Source organism: Gavia stellata, chromosome 1, assembly GCF_030936135.1.
Source record: "Gavia stellata isolate bGavSte3 chromosome 1, bGavSte3.hap2, whole genome shotgun sequence".
Lineage (NCBI taxonomy): Eukaryota > Metazoa > Chordata > Aves > Gaviiformes > Gaviidae > Gavia > Gavia stellata.
Window position 1 is genome coordinate 8,115,743 of NC_082594.1, and position 20,020 is coordinate 8,135,762.

Below are 20,020 nucleotides of genomic sequence, written 5' to 3' on the forward strand. Positions count from 1 at the left end.
AAAAAAATGTCAATAGTAATCAGTCACTGCCCACTTTCATCCCTTCTGCCTTCCCTGCTCTCAGGAGTAGCCATTGCCAGGTGATGCACGCTGCTCCTGTCTTACGGAAAAGGGATTTTCCCTTAGCCCTCTCCTTTAGCAGGGTGTGACCACTGCCCACACCGCTCTTTAATCTCCTACAGGAAATAATAAAAACCACCCCCGAACATTAAGAAAAGGCTACCTTACGAGCAGCCAACTGTTTGGATAAATGTCATGCTCAGCCTGACATTTCTTGCTGCTAGTCCTCTGGATAGCTCAGCGAGCCGAGCCGGGCTGCAGCCCCAGAGGGTAATGGGGGAAGACATGTAAAGGTCGTTGTGATTATAGCGAAGAAGATACTTTAAAGCAGAATCTGAAAAGAAAGTCTTGTAGAAGCTGGCATGCAAATTAAAATGTAAATAAGGTTGACAAGCTTTCCAGCAAGACATCAAACTGCCAAAGGGCAATTCTGCCTGCTCCAGGCCTTTTCTGCCCTTCATAAGCACGCTACAGCTGTTTCCTCAGCCAGCAACCACAGTAACCTCTCGGGGAAGGAGGAATGTGAAAGTCATAGTGATTCTTAGCAGCTGTCACATTTGCAATGGTTTCTCTTCAGAGTATTTCATAATCCTTTTTTTCGGTGTACTTGCCTTAGAAATTTAGGTTACACAATCACTATAAATGAATAAACAAAAAGATTTGTATATACACGCACAAGCACTGATGACAGTCTAAAACCTATGAAATTCTTACAAGCTTCATGAAAACAGGGCTGTTGTGAGAGACTATTCCAGACTCTTGGCATAATTAGATAGCAAAGAAATCGAGAAAGATGAGGGGAGAAAAGAGAAAGAGAGTCACTGACATAGGTCATTCGCTGAATTGTATTTAAACTGTAGCACAATCTAGAAAGGGTTGACAAGGGTGAGAGAGGCTTTTGAAAATGAAGGAGCTGAGGTAGAAGTCACAAGATAAGAAGTCTTATAATTCTCAGAATAGATTCACCTTCAGCATCCTGGTGTCAGAGAGATATGTGAGTAATGATTATTATTATTGCTTTGAGAAGTCTGCTTTGATTTGGTCTTTTCTTTTTTTATACTACAGATTTAATTCTTTTTGTTTTAATGTCTGGCAGAAATTCATTGGCGTATATTTAAAAACATATGCACATTTACCCAGCAATCCCCTTGGCATCCCTTCCCACCCTTTGAAGGGTGCTGCCCTCCTTTACCGGTGCCCTTCAGAGCAGCCGCTTGGCATGCTCCGCACAGCGACGGCAGCTGTGTGGCAGACCTCTACAAAGCTGATTTTTGTTTCCCTTTGTCAGTGCATAATACTGGCTGCCTGTTGGGATGCTTTTAGAGGCCTCCTGAGCCAGCCATCTCAAAACAGGAATGGTTTGCTGCAGTAATAGTGTCTGCTAATGTCTCATTACAATCAATTTAAATGCTTCAGTTCCACTGAGAGGTAATAACACATGAAAGTCAAACTAGGCTCGTAATTTCAAAGACACATATTTTTTTGTAATGAACTGAACTATTATGCCCTGTTGAAAGCTTGACTATAAAAGATTTTAAAGCTGTGTTTGTAGTGTCATTAGGACCTCCTCTTATGTGTCTTCTAAGCTTGGAATAGTAAGATATTCTCAGCTTTCTGTTTACCTTTAATAAAATAACAAAGCTTTATCTATTGTCCTTCACAATTTTACATATTTACAATACATATTTAATCGTATTAAAAAATTAAGGCATTTAAACCAATGTGACCTGCCTAGCTTCCAGAGAGCTTCACATCACATTTTATAGAAAAGAGAGTTTGTTTCACTGCCCTTTATTCACTTTATTGTTTCCACTCCCAACTCAGCCTCTCTCAACTTGATTGTCTTTCAACTAAATGGCCTTGTGAAAAGGAAACTTAAAGTAATGACAGCAAATTGCATCTGAAATCATCATGGGCCACTCTTCAGATGGATATCCAATGTAAGAATGGAGACAAATTGGACCCAACAAGCTCAATACCTGGCAAAAGTTAGGGAAACAGGAAAAAACCCCAGATGCATACATAGAAAGGAAAATCAAATTTACCTGGTCTTCAAAAAACTTATGACCCTGCCAGATCTGGAATGGGTAGGACACTGAAGGCTTTAGGAAAAAGACAAAAGAGCAGTTAGGCTGAAGAAAAGGAAGAGAAAGCAGGCTTATGTATTCTTTAAAAATTATTTTACAGGTAATTTAAGAAGGATAGTGGAGAGGTGAGGCAGACAACTGAAAGGAGGAAAGAAATACAGGGAGTAACAACTCTGAATGGGCAAAGAACAAGGCACAGGGCACATTGACATACACTGGGCAGTCTGAAAGTGAAGAAATAGAGTTGTTGCTCCCCAGCCCAAGGTGCACTGAGGGCTGTGGGAGGTGCAGGCAGGATGCCTGGCTCTCGCTTAGCCTCCGGTGGGGTTATGGAGGGGCCCAGGGAGCAGCAAAGGGGATGGAGGAGCTGGGAAGCCTGAAGCTTTGTGTCTTCCCATGCTCTGCAGGGGCTCGTAAAGTTGCTAAGAAGATGTCTCCTCTACCCACTTGTATCCAGATCCTTGCCACAGCTCACTGACCCCGCTGTTATGCTCGTTAAAAATAGGGCTAATCTTTAACTCTAGCCTTTAACTCTAGCCTCTAACTCTAATCTTTAATTCTAGTCCCATCAACAGCGTACCCCCAGATGAGAACTCATGGGGCTGTGGCGGCAGAGACACATAGGCTGGTTTTGCCCTAAGATGAGGTGGTTTGTGAAGTTACATTCTCAGGTTGTAACAGAAAGGGTCAAGAGAGGGGGAAATCTGGGCTTTGATTTGTTATGTTGAGAACGGGGCAGAAAGGGCTCAGCACAGACAAAATACCTGCAGTTATTGGCAAGGGCAAGGAACGTTGGTCCACCAGCCTCCTCCTGTACTCGGTGGAGAGATAAGGTCCGCTAGAGCATGGTGGCCCTGAATTGAGCTGTGAGTGAGCCTCTCTTTAGTGTCCCTAAAAGATTAACCCCATTAGGCTGAAATCAGCCTTTATGAACACGCTGTCATCCGCCCACCTCAAGGTACAGGGTGGGAGGGCAGTGAACAAGAAGGGATCCAGGAGGGAACTACATTCTGAGGATCCAGCTCTGTTGCCTTCGCATTATTGTGGTAGCACGTCTCTGCAGGAGGCTGACCAAAGACTGCAGCTTTAAACTTAAGGAGTGATGGTTCTAGATATTCATTAAAACATTCACATGGGACTGTAGTCCTTTGAAGGAAGGCAAGCGAGGTAAGCTGGAAAAGTTTAGTTTAACACAGACTGCAGAAGAGAGAGCAAAATAACCTTAATTAGCCATTCCTAGCATAGCTAGTCACTGTCCAGACAGTGCAAGAATAGTCACAGCTACAAGACAGCTTAGTTCAAGCTGTGAAGCTTAATTTGCCCTATAGCACTGGCAGGTGATGACAGTGTTTCTTCAGCCTTATGTTAACAGGGAACAGAAATTGTCTGTCCACTGCAAGACATTATTTTTTAGTGGAAGAATAAAAAGCAGCAGGCACAGAAATAGACCTGAGGGTGCTGGTCGACAGCCGGCTGAATACGAGCCAGCAGTGTGCCCAGGTGGCCAAGAAGGCCAACGGCATCCTGGCCTGTATCAGAAATGGTGTGGGCAGCAGGAGCAGGGAGGGGATCGTGCCCCTGTACTCGGCACTGGTGAGGCCGCACCTCGAATACTGTGTTCAGTTTTGGGCCCCTCACTACAAGAAGGACACTGAGGTGCTGGAGCGTGTCCAGAGAAGGGCGACAGAGCTGGTGAGGGGTCTGGAGCACAAGTCTTATGAGGAGCGGCTGAGGGAGCTGGGGTTGTTCAGTCTGGAGAAGAGGAGGCTGAGGGGAGACCTCATCACTCTCTACAACTACCTGAAAGGAGGTTGTGGTGAGGTGGGTGTTGGTCTCTTCTCCCATGTAACTAGTGATAGAATGAGAAGAAATGGCCTCAAGTTGCCCCAGGGGAGGTTCAGGATATTAGGAAAAATTTCTTTACTGAGAGAGTGGTGAGACACTGGAACAGGCTGCCCAGGGAGGTGATGGAGTCACCCTCACTGGAGGTGTTCAAGGAACGTGTGGACGAGGCATTGTGGGACATGGTTTATTGGGCATGGTGGTGTTGAGTTGATGGTTGGACTTGATGGTCTTACAGGTCTTTTCCAACCTTAATGATTCTGTGATTCTGTGATTAACACTGAGCCACCCCCTGGTTTGGCTTGACTTCCACCGTGTTCTCTCTCAGTCCTCCAGGTAGTTCGTTTTTATTATTTTCTCATCTTGCCTATGTCTAAGAAGGGGAGAATGCAAGTCCCTCTGAATTTTCTTACAGTTTCCTGCACTTAAGGTTTTGTGGATGAAAGTATTTTATCTTCTTCTTTCTTGTGTGTATGTGGCACCATTCTTTGCCCTAGCAGTCAAACATAACCCTCTCAAGATGAAAAGGTAACTCATCCTGGAGAACAGTCTGTGCTGAGACCAACCAGTCCCTTGAATAGGCTAAAGAAGTTTCCCAAATCTTTTATCCCACTAGTTTCTATGTCTAGAGCTAGTCTGGACAAAGACTATGTCTATTGCTTATTCATTTAGGAGTGAGTTTCACAATAAATTTATCCAAAGAAGATAGAGAACTATCACAAGAGTTTTATCACAGCTGAAAGCTAAGATGGGTTTATGTGACATTCTTGAAGCTTCAGTGCCTTGTGTAAGTCAACAGGAAAATACTGTTATTCTACAAAATGCCACTGCAGCCTGATTGGTTTGGGTATCACTGATCTTGTGTGAATTAGCACAAATTAATTTTCACATTAACCTTCTTACAGCCATGAGCACTGCACGAGGTACTAGGGGATTCAGTTAATTACAATAATAATACTTTTGTGCTAATTACAGGGATACACCAAAAAGGTTTCTGTAGCAATACTAACCCATTTTATAGCATGTAGGCCACTGGCAGTAATGAGCTTCGTCTGTCCCAACTGGTATACAGTAATTTTCTTTAAGGTCTCATTTCTGACACTTGCAGACTTCTTCTAAAGGTTTTCACTTGCAAAACCATCCCTGCTTGCCTGTTTAGCTGTGTTCCCCTTTTTCATTTTTTTTTTTTTTAAATTTTACTATAGTGTTAGTTTTGAAATATTTCAATTTGCCATGTTGCTTTCTTGTATTCATTGTGAACTAGGAGGAATGGTCTTAAAAAACAGCAATAAAGCTTCAGTTGAGACACTAGGAAAAAATGCAGCTGCAGAAAGGAGAGTGAAGCACCAGAATAGACTGTTCGGGGTGGTTGGAGTGTCTCCATCTCTGGGGAACTTTAAGAACAAATTAGACAGATATCTGTAAAAAGATATAATTGTGACTTACAGCCCATGAGACCTTTCTGTTCCCTCTCTGGCAACCTCTCTGTCTCTTCTTCACTCAGAGAGCTCAGGCTCATGCTCCAGTTGCACGTTTCTGATGCCTGGCACCCATGCAAGCGTGTGCTGTTTGTCCTTGGAAAATGCGAGGCAGCACAATTTGATACCATCCTTTATCACTGTGTTCTAAGCTAAATCATCTCCATTTGCTTTGGAAAGTGCAGTCAGTTGCCCCAGTGCAGACAACATTTAAGAACTTGATCACAAATCCCAAACCATGATGCACTCCCAGACAATCTCGTTGGAGTCTCTCATTTGATCCGAGCATATCTCTTTCTTAGAAGAGTGTGTATAAGAAACTTAAGTCATTCTTTTTTCTCCAAGAAATTTCTTAAGTGTTTATGGGTTTTGACCATTCCTGTCCAAACTGTCTCTGAAAGCTGTATGGCTGTGACATTTATCAGTGTTAAATGCTGTTTAATCATATAAGTGAAGAGATCATCTTGATCCACTGCTTTTTCCTACCTGGATCATCCTGGACAGTCACAAGTAGTAAAGCAGAATATCAGTGAGCCTTGGAGAAACCAGCCTACCAAGGCTGAGCCAAATTACAGTGTCAACAAAATATTACAAACTATCACCGTTTTTGTCAACGACCTCTTCAGGAAAGGAAAAGCCAGTCTGCAGATGTCAAATAAATCTTAGGGTAAAGCCATAGACTGCAGTCACGAAAAACTGTCACTGCATTAAAAATTATGATTTCCCACCAAAAATGCATCTAAAAGAATTTGCCTTTCAAGGACGCATATGGCACTGCAATCCAACTGCTGTCACTAGCTGTAGGTGGGCAACGGTGAGAAAGTCTGCACCAGTAAATAGCTAACATTTGACACAGCCCCTTTTTCTCTTTCTTTCTATCCCTCTCTCTCTATATATATATGCATTATATATATACACACGCATATGTATACACACCCATTCTATATATATGTGCATTCAATGCAATATAGATATATATATGCATTGAATTGACTTTCTGTAAGGTAGTGTAAAATGCTGATAAACCAATAATACCCACCATGTTAGGATAACAAAGCATTCACTTACTCCAAAGAACAGACAGCTGGTCCTTGGCAAAAGCTGTTGAGGTTGTCATTCTTCTAGGATGCTTGTCAGAATGATGAAAGAATATAAGAAGCCTGGATATCAGGGAGGAAGTTTTCAGCACTTCCATTTTCTACCAGTCTGTAAGCCTTGTCCATGACGTGGCTCACCAGCACAGCAGGGAGACAGCAGAGGTCTTCTGCTTCCTGTAGGACTGACCCTGATCTTTTCTTTTCTACCTAACTCTATGTGTCTGGCACACCTGACTTGAACAAAATCACTGAAGATATTGATTTGATGGATACACTGTAGACAGAAACCTCGAAGGGCTTGGTGGTTAGTGATATTCACCGAGATACATGTCTTCAAATTAACTTTGCACTTTCAGTTTTCACTCGATGGAAAGACTGTAATACAATAAACACAGGACCAGTGATGGGATGGATAATTACTGGAAGATGTTGCTGTGCTGAGGTTATGCAGGCCTGGTTACTCCATCACAGAATACTGGAGAATTGGCACAGGGAGCAGGAAGGGCCTCTCAAATACCTATTCGACTCCACATAGTGCTTTATCTGGAAAATTACGCCTACAGTGTCCATCAGGAAAGGAGAAAAATGAATGATGTGCATTCAACAGGTCTGAAGATGCCTAAGTGTCTCCTCAGTAGTATGTAGAAGCGTACTTTAAAACATAGCTTTAGAAACAAAACAGGGAAGTAAATTCAAAATGGGATAAAAAAGTAATATAGTATAGACAGGCAATTTTGTTTTTATATCAGTCTTTGATAATACATTTAATTTTTAGAAAGAGGAATATGATTGATGCAATAGGTCTGATTTTTCAGGAAGTCATCTGATATCGCATGATACAGGACACTGCTATTTAAACCAGTGAAGACATAAATTAAACATTGTAACAGGGATAAAAAAGCCAACTAAAGGAGAGGCAAGCATACTGGAAAAGACTGAAACAAAGATTGGATTGTTTATTTAGCAAAATGGAGACTGGCAGATGAAGTTGTGTTCTCTCTGTAAATCTGTCATAAGAATCAATTTACAACGGAAAAGAACAATTTACACAGAGGAACTGTGTCGGTGCAAAAGCCAATAAGTAGACTTCAGCTGCATTAGTTAGAAGAATGAGTCTAAACATTTGAGGACTGGATTCTGTGTGTGGTCTTCCAACAGTTATGAAATGCCAAAATTGAACTAGTTGTAAGAAAGTATTTGAGCAGATTATGCACAGTATTTCAGGTTTTGATTTTCTGTAAAAGCAGGAATTGGACTTGCTTGAGAAGACCTTTTCCAGCTAAGTCTTTTGTGCTGTAAAAGTGGGTTTCTGTGGTTCTGTGAATGATGAGCTTAAGAGTATCAGCAGTAATTGCAAGGCATTTGTTGGTACTACATTGATTTTTTTCAGATATTATTCCAATTTTTCATGATCTGTTGCTCAAGTTAATCAACATTTCAGAGCATCCAGACCATCAAATATAGCCTCTGTGTCTAACTAGTGGGCAACTGCACAACATGCATGTTTGCAACGTAGATATCTCATTGCACAGTACTCAAAATATTCCTTATAATAAGCATTAGGCATGCAGGGAGCATGACTTATCCTGAGGTATTATATGTATTTGTCTTGTTTAAGTTCATTCAGGCTTGTAATGTGCTCAACCATTCCCTATTACCTGTTTGTATTAGAAATAGTAATCCCCCTTAATCAGGAAGCTCTAGCAAACTAATATAATTCTGCAGCTGCTCTCAATATTGCCTCTTTGAAAAGATCAATACACATGTCGGAGTGGTTTTATCCTTTTTATTCCTTTCTGCAGAATTTCCTTTTTTGTTCAGGACATTTGGGATTTTTTTTAAAGTTTTTTTAATGGTAAAAATGGATAGTTTTTTTTCCAGTCTTTGCTCAGTTCTTTTTAATTCAATAGAGTGTCCCAGACAACCTTAGGAGATAGCTAAAGATATCCTTGTCTGGAGAGCGGCACAGCTGAGTATAGGAAAGTGAAGATTACAGGGGGAGGCAGCTTTTACCTAGCAGATTTTGAAGTCAGGGAGTGAATCATTTATTAATGGCATTATTCAATGTTAGCAAATGGTATTAATCATAATAGCAAAACAGTTTAACCCAATGAGGTATATCTCTGTTTATTTTCATAACACTTCTGCCAAGATTCTGGTTGCACCATCCTTCTGATCTCTGTGCTTTTGCTAGTCTGTAAATCTATTCTGTTATATGAATAATTACATCAGGTAGTATTGGTATTCTTGCTGCTACTTAATTTTCTGCTTTAGCTTATAATTTTTAAATTTTTGGGGGGTTGTGGTTTTGAGGGTTTTTTACTGTAGGCTAAAGCTTTCATGCTGGTTTATGGAATTAATAAAATCACATTAGCTTCCCCACCACTCTATTTTCAGAAAGAAATTTCTTTTTCCCAAGTCTCTTTTAGGAACCCCTTTTTTATCTCTTTCCACTCTGAGTATATCAGAATTTCATGGAGTGTAAGTACAAAACTGGCATATGATGTCTTAGCTGTGAAAGTTTTTGTGAAAATTTTCATAAAAGTTCACTTGGGAGTTTTGAGCCCTGATTTAACAGTGTCTTTTTTTTTTCATTTTTGTCTGAAAATCAGGCAGGTCAGACTGGTCTACATTTCCAGTTTTATTTCAAAATTATTCTTGCACAATTCCTAGGCAGGTCTTGTGTCTCCTTAGTCACATTAAGTTGTATTGATTCTGGAGATGGCGAAGCAGGGTTGTACCCTTTCTTGTTTCCCAGCACAGTTTAGTACAAGGTGGCATCCTCTGCACACAGCAGCGCTGGGGAAGATACCATCTGCCCCAACCTGCCCCCAGCTCCATATCACTGCATCCTCCCCTTTTCACACTTGCAGGAAGTTTTGCGCCTGAGTGCTTCCTAGTCTGCATCAACCAGACTTACCCAGGTTAGCGTGCATAGACTAAGCAGGCTAACCCAGTTCATTCTTACTGAACCGCGTTTGGGAGACCTCACGTGAGCCGTGTAGCTGGTAGGTGGGGCACTCAGGAGACTTTTGGAAGGAGGAAAGGTATGAACAGCTGGAGGCAGGTAGGAATCATTTACCATCAGAGTCTGAAAAAGAGGAGTATCTAACCAACGTAGGTAAAGGGTTGGTCAAAACCACCAGAATGGCTCCCCTGTGTTGCCATACCTAAGATACTCTAGAAGCGGTCAGCTCTGTATTTTGTTTCCTCATGTCAATTAATGTCTTTGAGAGCTGGAAGCAGGCTAAGCCAGCATCATCGCTAAGAAGATATGGCTAATCAGTATAATATGCTGAACTCCCAATAAATAGAACTACTCTTGGTAAAAAGCAGAAGCAAGAAAAGGCAACGAAGCAAAAATAATAGGTAAAAATTGCCCCAGGACAATGATTTTTTGGATGGGGAATTGTGGAAATTGAATAAATGTCTGAAAATAAGATCCTCTACCACTAGCCTGAAGCAACAAAATAGCTAAATTAATTAGCTTAGCTATTAATAGAAGGTAGGTTTTGTTTCTTTGCAATGTCCCACATAAATATTTGTTGAAGAAAGAGGATTCCGATGCAGGGAAGCTTTTTTTTTCACCTTGACAGTCATTTTGTGCCTAAAACACCAGATATCTTGAAACGTTTCTGCACTATACAAAACAGTAACTCCTACAAAGCTATCAAGGTTAATGAGACATATGCTGCTCTGCTGGGGAAGCATGGCTGTGCAAATTGGATGCCTGGGGTGAAGTGATGTGCCCAAACTTTTCCAAGATTTCACACTGTGCTGCCAAGGCAGACCATGTGTTGTGATACGGTTGTTTCAGATCTGACTCTCTGCTCTTTATTAGCTTTGCTCCTCCTTGGACATGCGTACACATAACACTGTCCGAGATGTTAGCTGAGTGTGAGCCTCAGGGAATTTGAAAAAGTGCTACAAACAGCCTCGTTTAGTTCAGGGGTGCACCAGGTCAAATAATGGGGAGGATGAATTTTTGAGATGCAGGAAAAAGGTCCCCAAAATCTTGGGAGGGAAGGAAGTGTTGTTTTTAAAACCTATTGAGTCGCTTCCAGCTTTCTTCGGTGGTTGGAAGAAGATGCAAGAAATTCCCAGCTGAGAAAGTCCAGGTTGACACTTAGTAAACCAAGGATAGGCTTTGAGGGAACAGGTAGAATAACACCTCAGAGGGATACAAAGTCCTAATCACTCACTAATAGCTTGATTTATTTTAGTACATCTCTTTCATTATGAGGCATGAGATCTCTGAAGCTAAAGCTTAAAGACTGATTTGGATTGGAATTATATTCCCTGTGACCAAGAACAGAGCATGATATTACTCTCCTGAACATATCGTGGGAGGAAGGTATCTTTTCAGGTGTATTTATATTCACAACTAACACAATATGAGGGCTGTATCTAATGGTGTAACAGATGGAAGAAGCATTATCTTCAGTAATAAAGCAAATGAAAATAAAGCTAATAGTGACGTTTAGGCAATGAGGCCAGCTACAGAACAAATATACAGGGTGCAGTTTTAATTAGAAGACAGGCTCAAGTATAAATACCTGTGTATTTGTAAAGGAAGACAACCAACAAATATCAAAGAACAAAGACAATAATGGCCCTACTGTACTGAAATTTTAAAGCCAAAGCAATGAGTAAAATCAGTAAATATGCCTGTGTCATTATTTTTGAAAAGTTCCTGAAAAGGTGTGTTGAAAATATTCCAATAAACCCCAGCAGATATACTCAAACTAATAAAAACTAATAAAATGTAAATGTATCTTCCCTTCCTCAGTATTGAAATCCGTGGTTTTCATTTCCTTTGAGTGAGCTCAGGGGAGTTATATGACTGATAAGAAGTAGCAGCATAACTTGTTCTGTTGCTCAGTGCATCATGAATGGAGCGATGCCTTTCGAGCAACACTTTCTCCAATAAATAATGCACACTATTGCATTGCCTGTTGATGGCATCAGAATTGTGTGCATTTTTTCCTGTCAAGTGATGAAGTTAGCTGATGTTAAATCTAACTGATCTTTTGGACTTATTAAAAGTATAGCATTTGCTATACAATATGAGATCCAAAGCCAACCTTGCCCAGAACTTTGTCCCTGGCAATGGCCAACATCAGACATGGCAGAGGAAGATAGAAGAAGCAAAGGTACAGTGAACTGTTCCTAACCATAGTATGTTTGTTTCTTCGGAAATTACCCCAGACCACAAAGATGTTTCACCATCATTAACCTGCTGTGTAATTGCTGGCGACCTCAGACAGCTATAGAATTGACCTCCTAATCATCTAAAAACAGCAGTCAGGGTACTTTTAGCAAAAATTGAAACAAAAAGAAAATCATAAACAGAAGACATAAAATACTAACCAAAAGTATTCAGTTCACATCTTTTTGCACACTCTTTCACTTGTTATTGTGTGTTACAGTAGTTTTAAAGGCTAGGCATCTGGCAGGCATAGCCAAAGACACAATGTTAATCTAGCATCCAGATCTCTGCCTTAGGTGCCAGGACTTACTCTTTGTGACTCACCCAGGTTGACACTGTAAATCTGTGGAAAAACAAGAATCAGACCCAGTCCTCTGAAGTCTTGATGCTGGTCTGCTCACCTTCCTCTCACCTCCATGTGTAAAACAGTGGCGGCTGGACAGCACTGTGGGTAAAGGGCAGAAATGGGAAATACTCACTGTAGGAAGAAATGCGTTCTTCTGTTATTTTAAATCTTAAACGATTCACCCGAGACATCTGCTAAGAGGAGAAAGAAAAAAAAACAGATTTACATAAATAGCATAAATAATGTTATCATAATAATAGTATCATGAACATTGCTATCTCAGATGTCCAAGGGAATAAGTTCATGACTTGCCATAGAGGCATGCAATTTGTGTTGCCATAAACAGAACAGAAGGAAATCTCAGAAGGTTTAAGCTGGCCTGGATCCACTGAAATTATGCCAAATTGATGCTGATGGAGAAGCTGGTCTGGCAGCTATTCCTTTATTATAGTGTCTAAAGTTATTCGACATACCCTTTTTGAGGTGATAAAATTCTGTCTCTAACTAATGCCTTCTTACTTTTTGGGGTTTTGTTTTGTGGTTTGTTTTTTTAAAGCAGTGTAGTCTGTTAAAATTGGACAGTTTGAGTTTTACTTTTCTTCCACTCCGCCGACAGAGTCCAAAAGTTATATGCTGCCTTTTCCAACCACCCACTTGCATTATAGCCATCACTGCTTCACCATTTGCTGAAGTGGGTTAGAGATGCATTATTTGAGAAGCACAAAAGCAGCAATTAGGAAATCTCTTATCATCTAGAAGCAAACAGTGATGATCCTTAATTACACAGGAAAGTAAATTTTGATATCTGCTGGCAGAAAGAATTGCTATCTCTCTAAAGGTGCCAGCACTAAAAGAGTTCAAACTAATAAAGACTTGGACTGTGATGCTGAACTATTATTTTCACTGCTGTATAATACATCAGCATTTCAGTTGCTTAACTACACTTTACTTGTAGGATCAGGGCTTTTTTGTTTTCATGTTCTCAAAATTCAATCAAAGCTATAATCTTTATTATAAACTTAAAAGTGAAAAATAACAGTAAGGTGGCTTTATAAAATTCTGCAACCGTTTCTCATAGAAGAGCTGTAGCATATTTATTCATTTATCATAACTAGTCTTTATTTATATGACCAAAAAGTAGCATCAAACCATCAGATATAAAATCTCTGTCTTTGCTCTTTTTAGATTTAAAAATTATTTGATTTTCACCACTATTTTCTAAAAATTTCTTGAGGTTTGGTTTCTTGTTTCTTGCATTCATTTTTGGTCTCTCAAATGTGTCTACGACTTCCAAGAGCTTTCTTGTATGCTCAAGCATCATAGCCTTTTAGGCCATTTCTGAAGTGACTTGGAGAATTTGTACCTAAACTTTCAATACACTGCTTATTTTAACTGAAAAAGCCCTCGCCCCATAAGTATGGAAGGACTTAAGCTACAGCAACACTCATCCCAACTATCCCTGATGTCTAGACATCCACCATGGATCTCACAAACTCATGGCATTTTCCTGCACAACATGTGGAGAATCTTAAGTGTTGAGTAATCGGACTCACAACAGCTCGCGCACTGAGTCAGATCGTGGGCCATCAAGGCTAGTCAATACGAAACTCAAAAGGGCGATATATATGTGTGTGTGTGTGTGTTAAATCAACTCCTCCCCACCGTATAGGTACCCACCTGCACAGTTGTAGAAGGGGTGGCAGGATTTGAGGTGTCTGAATCCCTTCAGCAGTAAAAATGTTGGTGTCTGCACACCCTCAGATGCCAAAGTGGACTAGGCAGGATTTTGTAGATCCTAGTTTTGATCTTGGCCAGCTAAACTTTAAGTTTCGATTTAAATGCATTACTGTTAGAGTTTGGGGGTTTGGATGTTTTTTTAATGGGGCTGGCCATTTACCTTGCTTTGATTTCCCAGTATGTGAACTAAGGAGAAGGTCCAAGGTGTCTGAAGATAATTCCCAAAGGTCTATCCAGTCCTCTCAACATGTGCAAGTGCCTGGGAAAGGCAAACGATTGCATTGATACCTGATGGTTAGAATAATGTGTGAGTCCCAGATGCAGCACTTGGCAAGTTGTTGGAATGAGACAGAAGGAAAAACACCAGCTCCCTGTCTGCATTTTCAGGCTACTGAGACCCGTATGAAGCAGACAAACATCGGTTGTTCAAACTGGTGTCCGTACTTGATAAATACACTCAGTTTTGGCCTTGGTTGGGCTTGGGGACAGTTCACACTGTATCAGTTCAAGCTGACTCTTCTCTCTCTCTTGACGGCCCAGAGAGTTGAGCAGAGCCAACTTTAGAAAACAGACCCCTGGAAAAATGGGGCACTTGCTTGGGGCAGCCCACGCAGCGTCCAACATGTCAATGCCAGAGCCCTGAAAATGGCCTTGCTGTCCCTGCAGCCAGGCCACTCCTCACAGCAGCAATCTCCAATCCCACACCCGACGGCACGAGCTCCACACCTCCAGGGCTAGCGAGTTGTATTTGTACCCTTGAGATGGCTAAATGCAGATCTACCTACGCTGCCGTGAGCCTTGAGCCAGTTCCAAAGCGGAGTATGACCAAACACCTCCCTCCGTCTCATCTGCCCTGTTTCTTACAGCATTTCCAGAGCCACAGACCAGCACAAAGCATTTATATCATCTGGTCTGACCCCAACAATAATATAGGTTACAGTTTGCTCACCCATTCCCCCTTTTAGTCTAATGCATAACTTTATCAGTTTCTTAAGTCACCAGAGTTAGTTTGTTCGATCATTAGTGACTCAGGCAACAGGTAGGACCTTTGCAGATGGATTTTGGTAAGCAAAATTTGGCAGATTTCGCTAATGATGCGCTCCAGCAGCAATCCGTTCATTGTTCTCCCTTTCTTTAAAGGGCATGAAATTAGTGAATCAGCTTTAACTGTATTTCTTGTCAGCATGTCACAACCTCAGTGTCCTTTTAATTGTGTAGGAGCCTTGAAAGTGTGTTATTTAGATTCAGTGCTGAATTTGAAGGAAGCATGAAGCGTTTTTCTGGACTTTAGCACTGACACCTATTAGCACCTAGCAAATGCAAAGCTATCAGGAAACGGCTTCTCCGGAATGACCCCATATATAAAGAAGTGTTAAGAAAAAAGGACCTTTTCCCAGTGGGCAGGACTACCGTAGCAGTTCTGATGGCAGAAATGGAGCATCACTCTTTCTTTTTCTGTTCACATTTCGAATGCAGCTGTCACTGTAGTATCTAGGCATCAGAAGGAGAACTAGGAGAACTGAGATTAAAGAAGCTGATCTGAGCCGGGTTAAATACTACCTGCATTGATGGCCTTGCAATTTTTGGTCCAGGCGTTTGTCAGGAGAAAGGGGCAGGTGTACATTTCGGTATTTTTTTGTTGCATAAATATGAAGAAGGTACTGTAGGAAAACATAGGCCTATAAATTTGGTTATTTTCAAATTATCTATGTATTTCAATCAAAAGGGAAAACATCTCCAGAACACAAAGTAACAGAACTACCATTAGTACTTCAGTATTTTTTAATATCAAGCAGGGAGCAGTAGCTTGAACCCTGAGCTTCCATCACACACTTATTAGACAATTTTTAAGATGTGTTTTGTTTTCAAAATGTCTTCCGGAAAAAGAGAGATTATTGCATTCCGAATAAATTTACAGTCGGTTAAAATCAGTTAAAATGCAAGCGTGCTCTGAAGTCAGAACACAAGCTATAATATCATCATCTGACCAAGCTGTAGTCATCCGAGTATCTCATGAGCTGGTGTTCATGTTGCAAATAGCTGGATGCTGTGCTAGAGAGAGTCAGATTTTCAATCCTCTCTTCCCACTCTCCAGATCAGTATCTAAATCTGGGAGTTACTCCCACACCCCACCTACAGAGTCTGCCTGGGATCTGGTTGCTTATTAAAGGGGAAGCTGCCATTACAGCTGCTCTGCTGTAAATCATTCATATCTTTGGCCTCGCCCAGATGTAAAACATCAAAGCAGCTGAATTACGCTCTGTGTTCACTGTCTTCTTGATTGTATCCACCACACATGAAAGAGACCTAGTAACAACCCTTAAAATTGTAGTATTCTGTCTGTGTGCAGAGGACTGACACTGTATGAAGAGAAATGCAAGCTTTTTGGTTTTAAGATCACCTTTCCTATTTGCCAAGAAGAAATGTTAAAGCTGTTATAATGAAATATAAGTTAAACAAAGCCTTGCTCAGAAGATGATTATTTACTAAATAAATTCTAGAGTGGGGGAATAGAACAAATATGACTCATATAGAGCAAACTTAAATCCTACACTGGGATAAACACTTCCAAGCTAAACTCCACTTTAACAAACAATACAGGTTTGTAGGAGCCTTCGTTCCTCTGAGGATGTGGGATTTTAAATCACTGAGAAGTTTAAAGATGTACTCTAGGTGAAAGAAATGAGCAAGAGACAAGCTACAGAATAAATCTGAAATAGAGTCTGCAGGTAGGAGTGTCTCTTCCCCTGATATGCAGAATTTCAGCTGCAGTCAGTGAGGTCACAGGTATGTGGGAAGACTGAAGAGTCTTACACCACAGCAGTGGTTCCCAGCTGATGGGCGAAGTCGCCACTGTCACTTAACAAACTCAGTAGGTAATGCCAAAAAGCTCAATGGTAAGGGAGTTAAAATGCATCAAGGAAGAAGAAGAAGAAGAAGAAGAAGAAGGGAAAAAAACGAAACCCAAAAGCCCAAATCAAACCACCCTGCTAAGCCAGCTTGAAGGTAGCTAGTGTCTATGCAAAATGTGGGATCTTGGAAAGGTCAGATGTTATTATCCAATGAAAAGTTAAAGGGCACTGAATAAAATAAATTACTTGTTGTTGCAAAGCATCTAGACATTCTGGGAACTGAGCCAGCATGAACAGCAAATGATCAAACAAAAATAATGCTGAGATTTCTGCTAGGAGAAAATGAGAATATTGCTGTCTTACAGCATTCTCACACAGCTCAAATAGCAACAAACAGGGAGCAGACCAATAGCTTATAAATGCACCATAGATTTATTTGCTTAAACTCAGAGGTCGTGTGATCTGGTGGGATGTACCTCCATCCTTTAAGAGAGGGAACCTTGCGTGCTGGTTTCCTTTCTGCTCCAGACTTGCTGTGGGGAAATGTAGACCCTTCTTTTGAAGCAGGCAGTGAAATAAAACACTGAGGTGCAGGGAACATCTTTTTCTCTTTGCTGGCATCAGTCTGCAACATCTTACTCTTCAAAGTGTCACTGACTCACTGAAACGGATTTTGTACACCCCCTCAAGTTAGCCTTCTAGCTTGCGTTGGTAGATTTCCTGGGTTTAGGTTGAATGATGACTCTCTGTGTTGCTGGAGCATTGCCTGTAGGTTGTTGGTTTCAAGGAATTAGAGCTTGTCTCCAAAACATCAACTTTTCCTCTTGCAAACCAAAACTCGGCCCATTAGGTCACACAATGAGCAAGGGGAACGTGCCAACGGGAGGGACTGTTGACCAGGCTGTACGAGGGATGTGTCCTTTCAGAGAGGAGCCTCACCAAATGATACACCTCCAGCTGAATCCTTGCCCCAATGCTGGTCCCACGTTGCTCGTCAGCAGGTCACAACATTTTACAAAGCTACCAGAAGAGCTATGGAGGAGAACAAGGTCTGAAAACTGGTTTTGTGCCATTCTTATGCAGCTTAAACAAGTCTGGAGTTTCTGGGGTCACCCACCCTAAGACCCAGCTATGGCTCCACCTATTTAAAAGAAAGAGAGCCCGATCCTCAATGGGCTGGGTAAATAAGGTGGCTTATTGCTCATACAACAATTTCACAGCTGCTGCAGGGATAATTAGACTTTGATATATCTCCTTCAGTTCGGTGGGATTTTACACTAAATGCTTGATTCATTAGTAACTTCAGTCCATCATCCCACTGGCCCTAACAAGGTATCTCATTCTCTGGAAGGAGGAATGATATAGTGGAAAACTGCTTTCAACATCCTTTTTGCAGACTGAAAGCTATTTGGTAACACACTTTAAACCTTCTTTCCTTTCCTGAAACTGCAGGAGAGAGGTTCTAGATATTTGACTTTGCACACAGTCAGGGCTGAAATGTTCAGGTACCACAATAAAGAGGTCACATATTTACCTAAGATAATATATTAATGCGAGGTTCCATTAGACCTCAATTTTCAGGACATGCCTTACATTCATTAATTTAACATTAATTTGTATTTAGCAGCTCCAATGATTATATAGGTCAAGAAAACTAAAATATCTTTATTCTCTATTTTTTTATCTCCTTAGAGTACGCTCGGTTTGAGGCAAAAATCCATGACCTGCGTGAGCAGATGATGAATCACAGCATGAGTTCTGGGTCCGGCTCCCTGAGGACTAATCAGAAGAGGTCACTGTATGTCAGGTGAGTAGGGAGAGCTTTCTCCTGGGAATGTGTCGGCAGCTACCTTGTCTGTGCTGACTTGTGTGTTGTGGGTTTGGCAAGGTGGGAAAGAAGTTTGAGGAACTGCATTGAGTTGAACTGAGAAACGTGTTAGTCTTACAAGTACAGCATCATTTATGTGAAAATTGGATAAAGCCCTATTGCTTAATCCGATCATTTCAAGCCATTTTCAAAGAACATTATACTTTTATAGTGATTTGGTTTTATGAGATGAAGATTTCTTACTAGTTGTCAGCTCTTTCGATATCTGAGATGGCTATTGTGGTGTAGTGATGCATTGCATTTCTGTGTGAGGTCTTGCCCAGACATGGTATGGTTGCTCTCGTAAAGAGCACTTTTCCCCCAAGACCTTGTCCTTACAAAGCAAGGAATATTATATGCTATTCTAAATGCATGGCAATCTGCTCTTATCCCTTTGCGTATGTTTACCCTTCTATCAGTCTATGCTGCAAAGAATTTACCATCTATCTAGCAAGATCGAATATGCAGATGAGATGCTAAACAAGCTGATGTACGCAGCTTAAATGGGGTAGTGAATAATATAGGAACTGCCTAACTGTGAGCCAGGCGGAAGCAGTGGTTATTGTTTTGCTATGACTGTGCAAGTCTATTGTCGTAGTCATTGCTGGGTGAAAGACTGGGTGTTGCCCAATTGCCCCTAGCAAAGTTCTTGCTGTCACTCACCCTTTTTGGGACTCGGGGACACTATGGGACTCCGTGCCAAATATTTTAATAATCTCAATAATTATGCTTCTCTAGGCTTTTCATTTTCATTCCCCCCCTCCCATGCTCAGCATATAATTTGAAATTCCTGACAATCATGAAGTAGAGGGAAGCAATTTGTCAGCCTCCAGGCAGTGATAATTATTCATGGGGGAGCTAATTCAGGTGATAACATTACAGAGATCCAATTAAGGCTAAATTCTACATTTTGTCATTATGGCCTCAGCATGAAGGGGTAAGGTAGGAGAGAAGGAGGGAAAAACCTAAATGTTAGCGTGAATGGTCTTATTCTAGTGGGCAGCAACCACATGAAGCACTAATTGGTACTGCTGCCAGAAAGAGCAAGGACTGAAAGGGTATGGATCACTGTTACCCGCCACCTTGCTATTGGGTTGGAAGTGTCACAGTTTTTGATGCATCTTTAACATTCTCTGACCTCTCCAGCTCTGTGTTTATTTCTGGAGATATTCCACCTGCGGTAGGTTCTTTCCAGACCAAACAGAGTGACTTTATTGTCAAGAGCTTTGGTCAGCTCCCTGAATTTGCCTTTTATGAAAAGCTACAGTCATTGGACACGTAGGGACAGATCCAAGCTTACTTTGCTTGAGGTAAACCAGGAACCCAAAATGTGAATAATGGTGCAAGAAGTCCAAGCTGGCAACCACAAATCAATTCAGGTGTACACACCAAGGGCTAACACGGGATCCTGAACAACTTACTGGTCTGAGCTGCAGCAAAGCTCA

General features: G+C 41.2%; 1 protein-coding gene across 7 annotated transcripts in view; it reads left to right on the forward strand.

The window, feature by feature from the left end:
• The window catches only part of DLG2 (discs large MAGUK scaffold protein 2), a 660,722-nt gene that overhangs the window by 547,281 nt on the left and 93,421 nt on the right, over nucleotides 1-20,020 (forward strand). For all 7 annotated transcript variants that reach the window (XM_059823460.1, XM_059823481.1, XM_059823437.1 and 4 more), the window contains one exon: nucleotides 18,401-18,515. In XM_059823460.1, coding sequence (XP_059679443.1) covers nucleotides 18,401-18,515 — 115 coding nt within the window. The remainder of the gene's footprint in view (nucleotides 1-18,400; nucleotides 18,516-20,020) is intronic.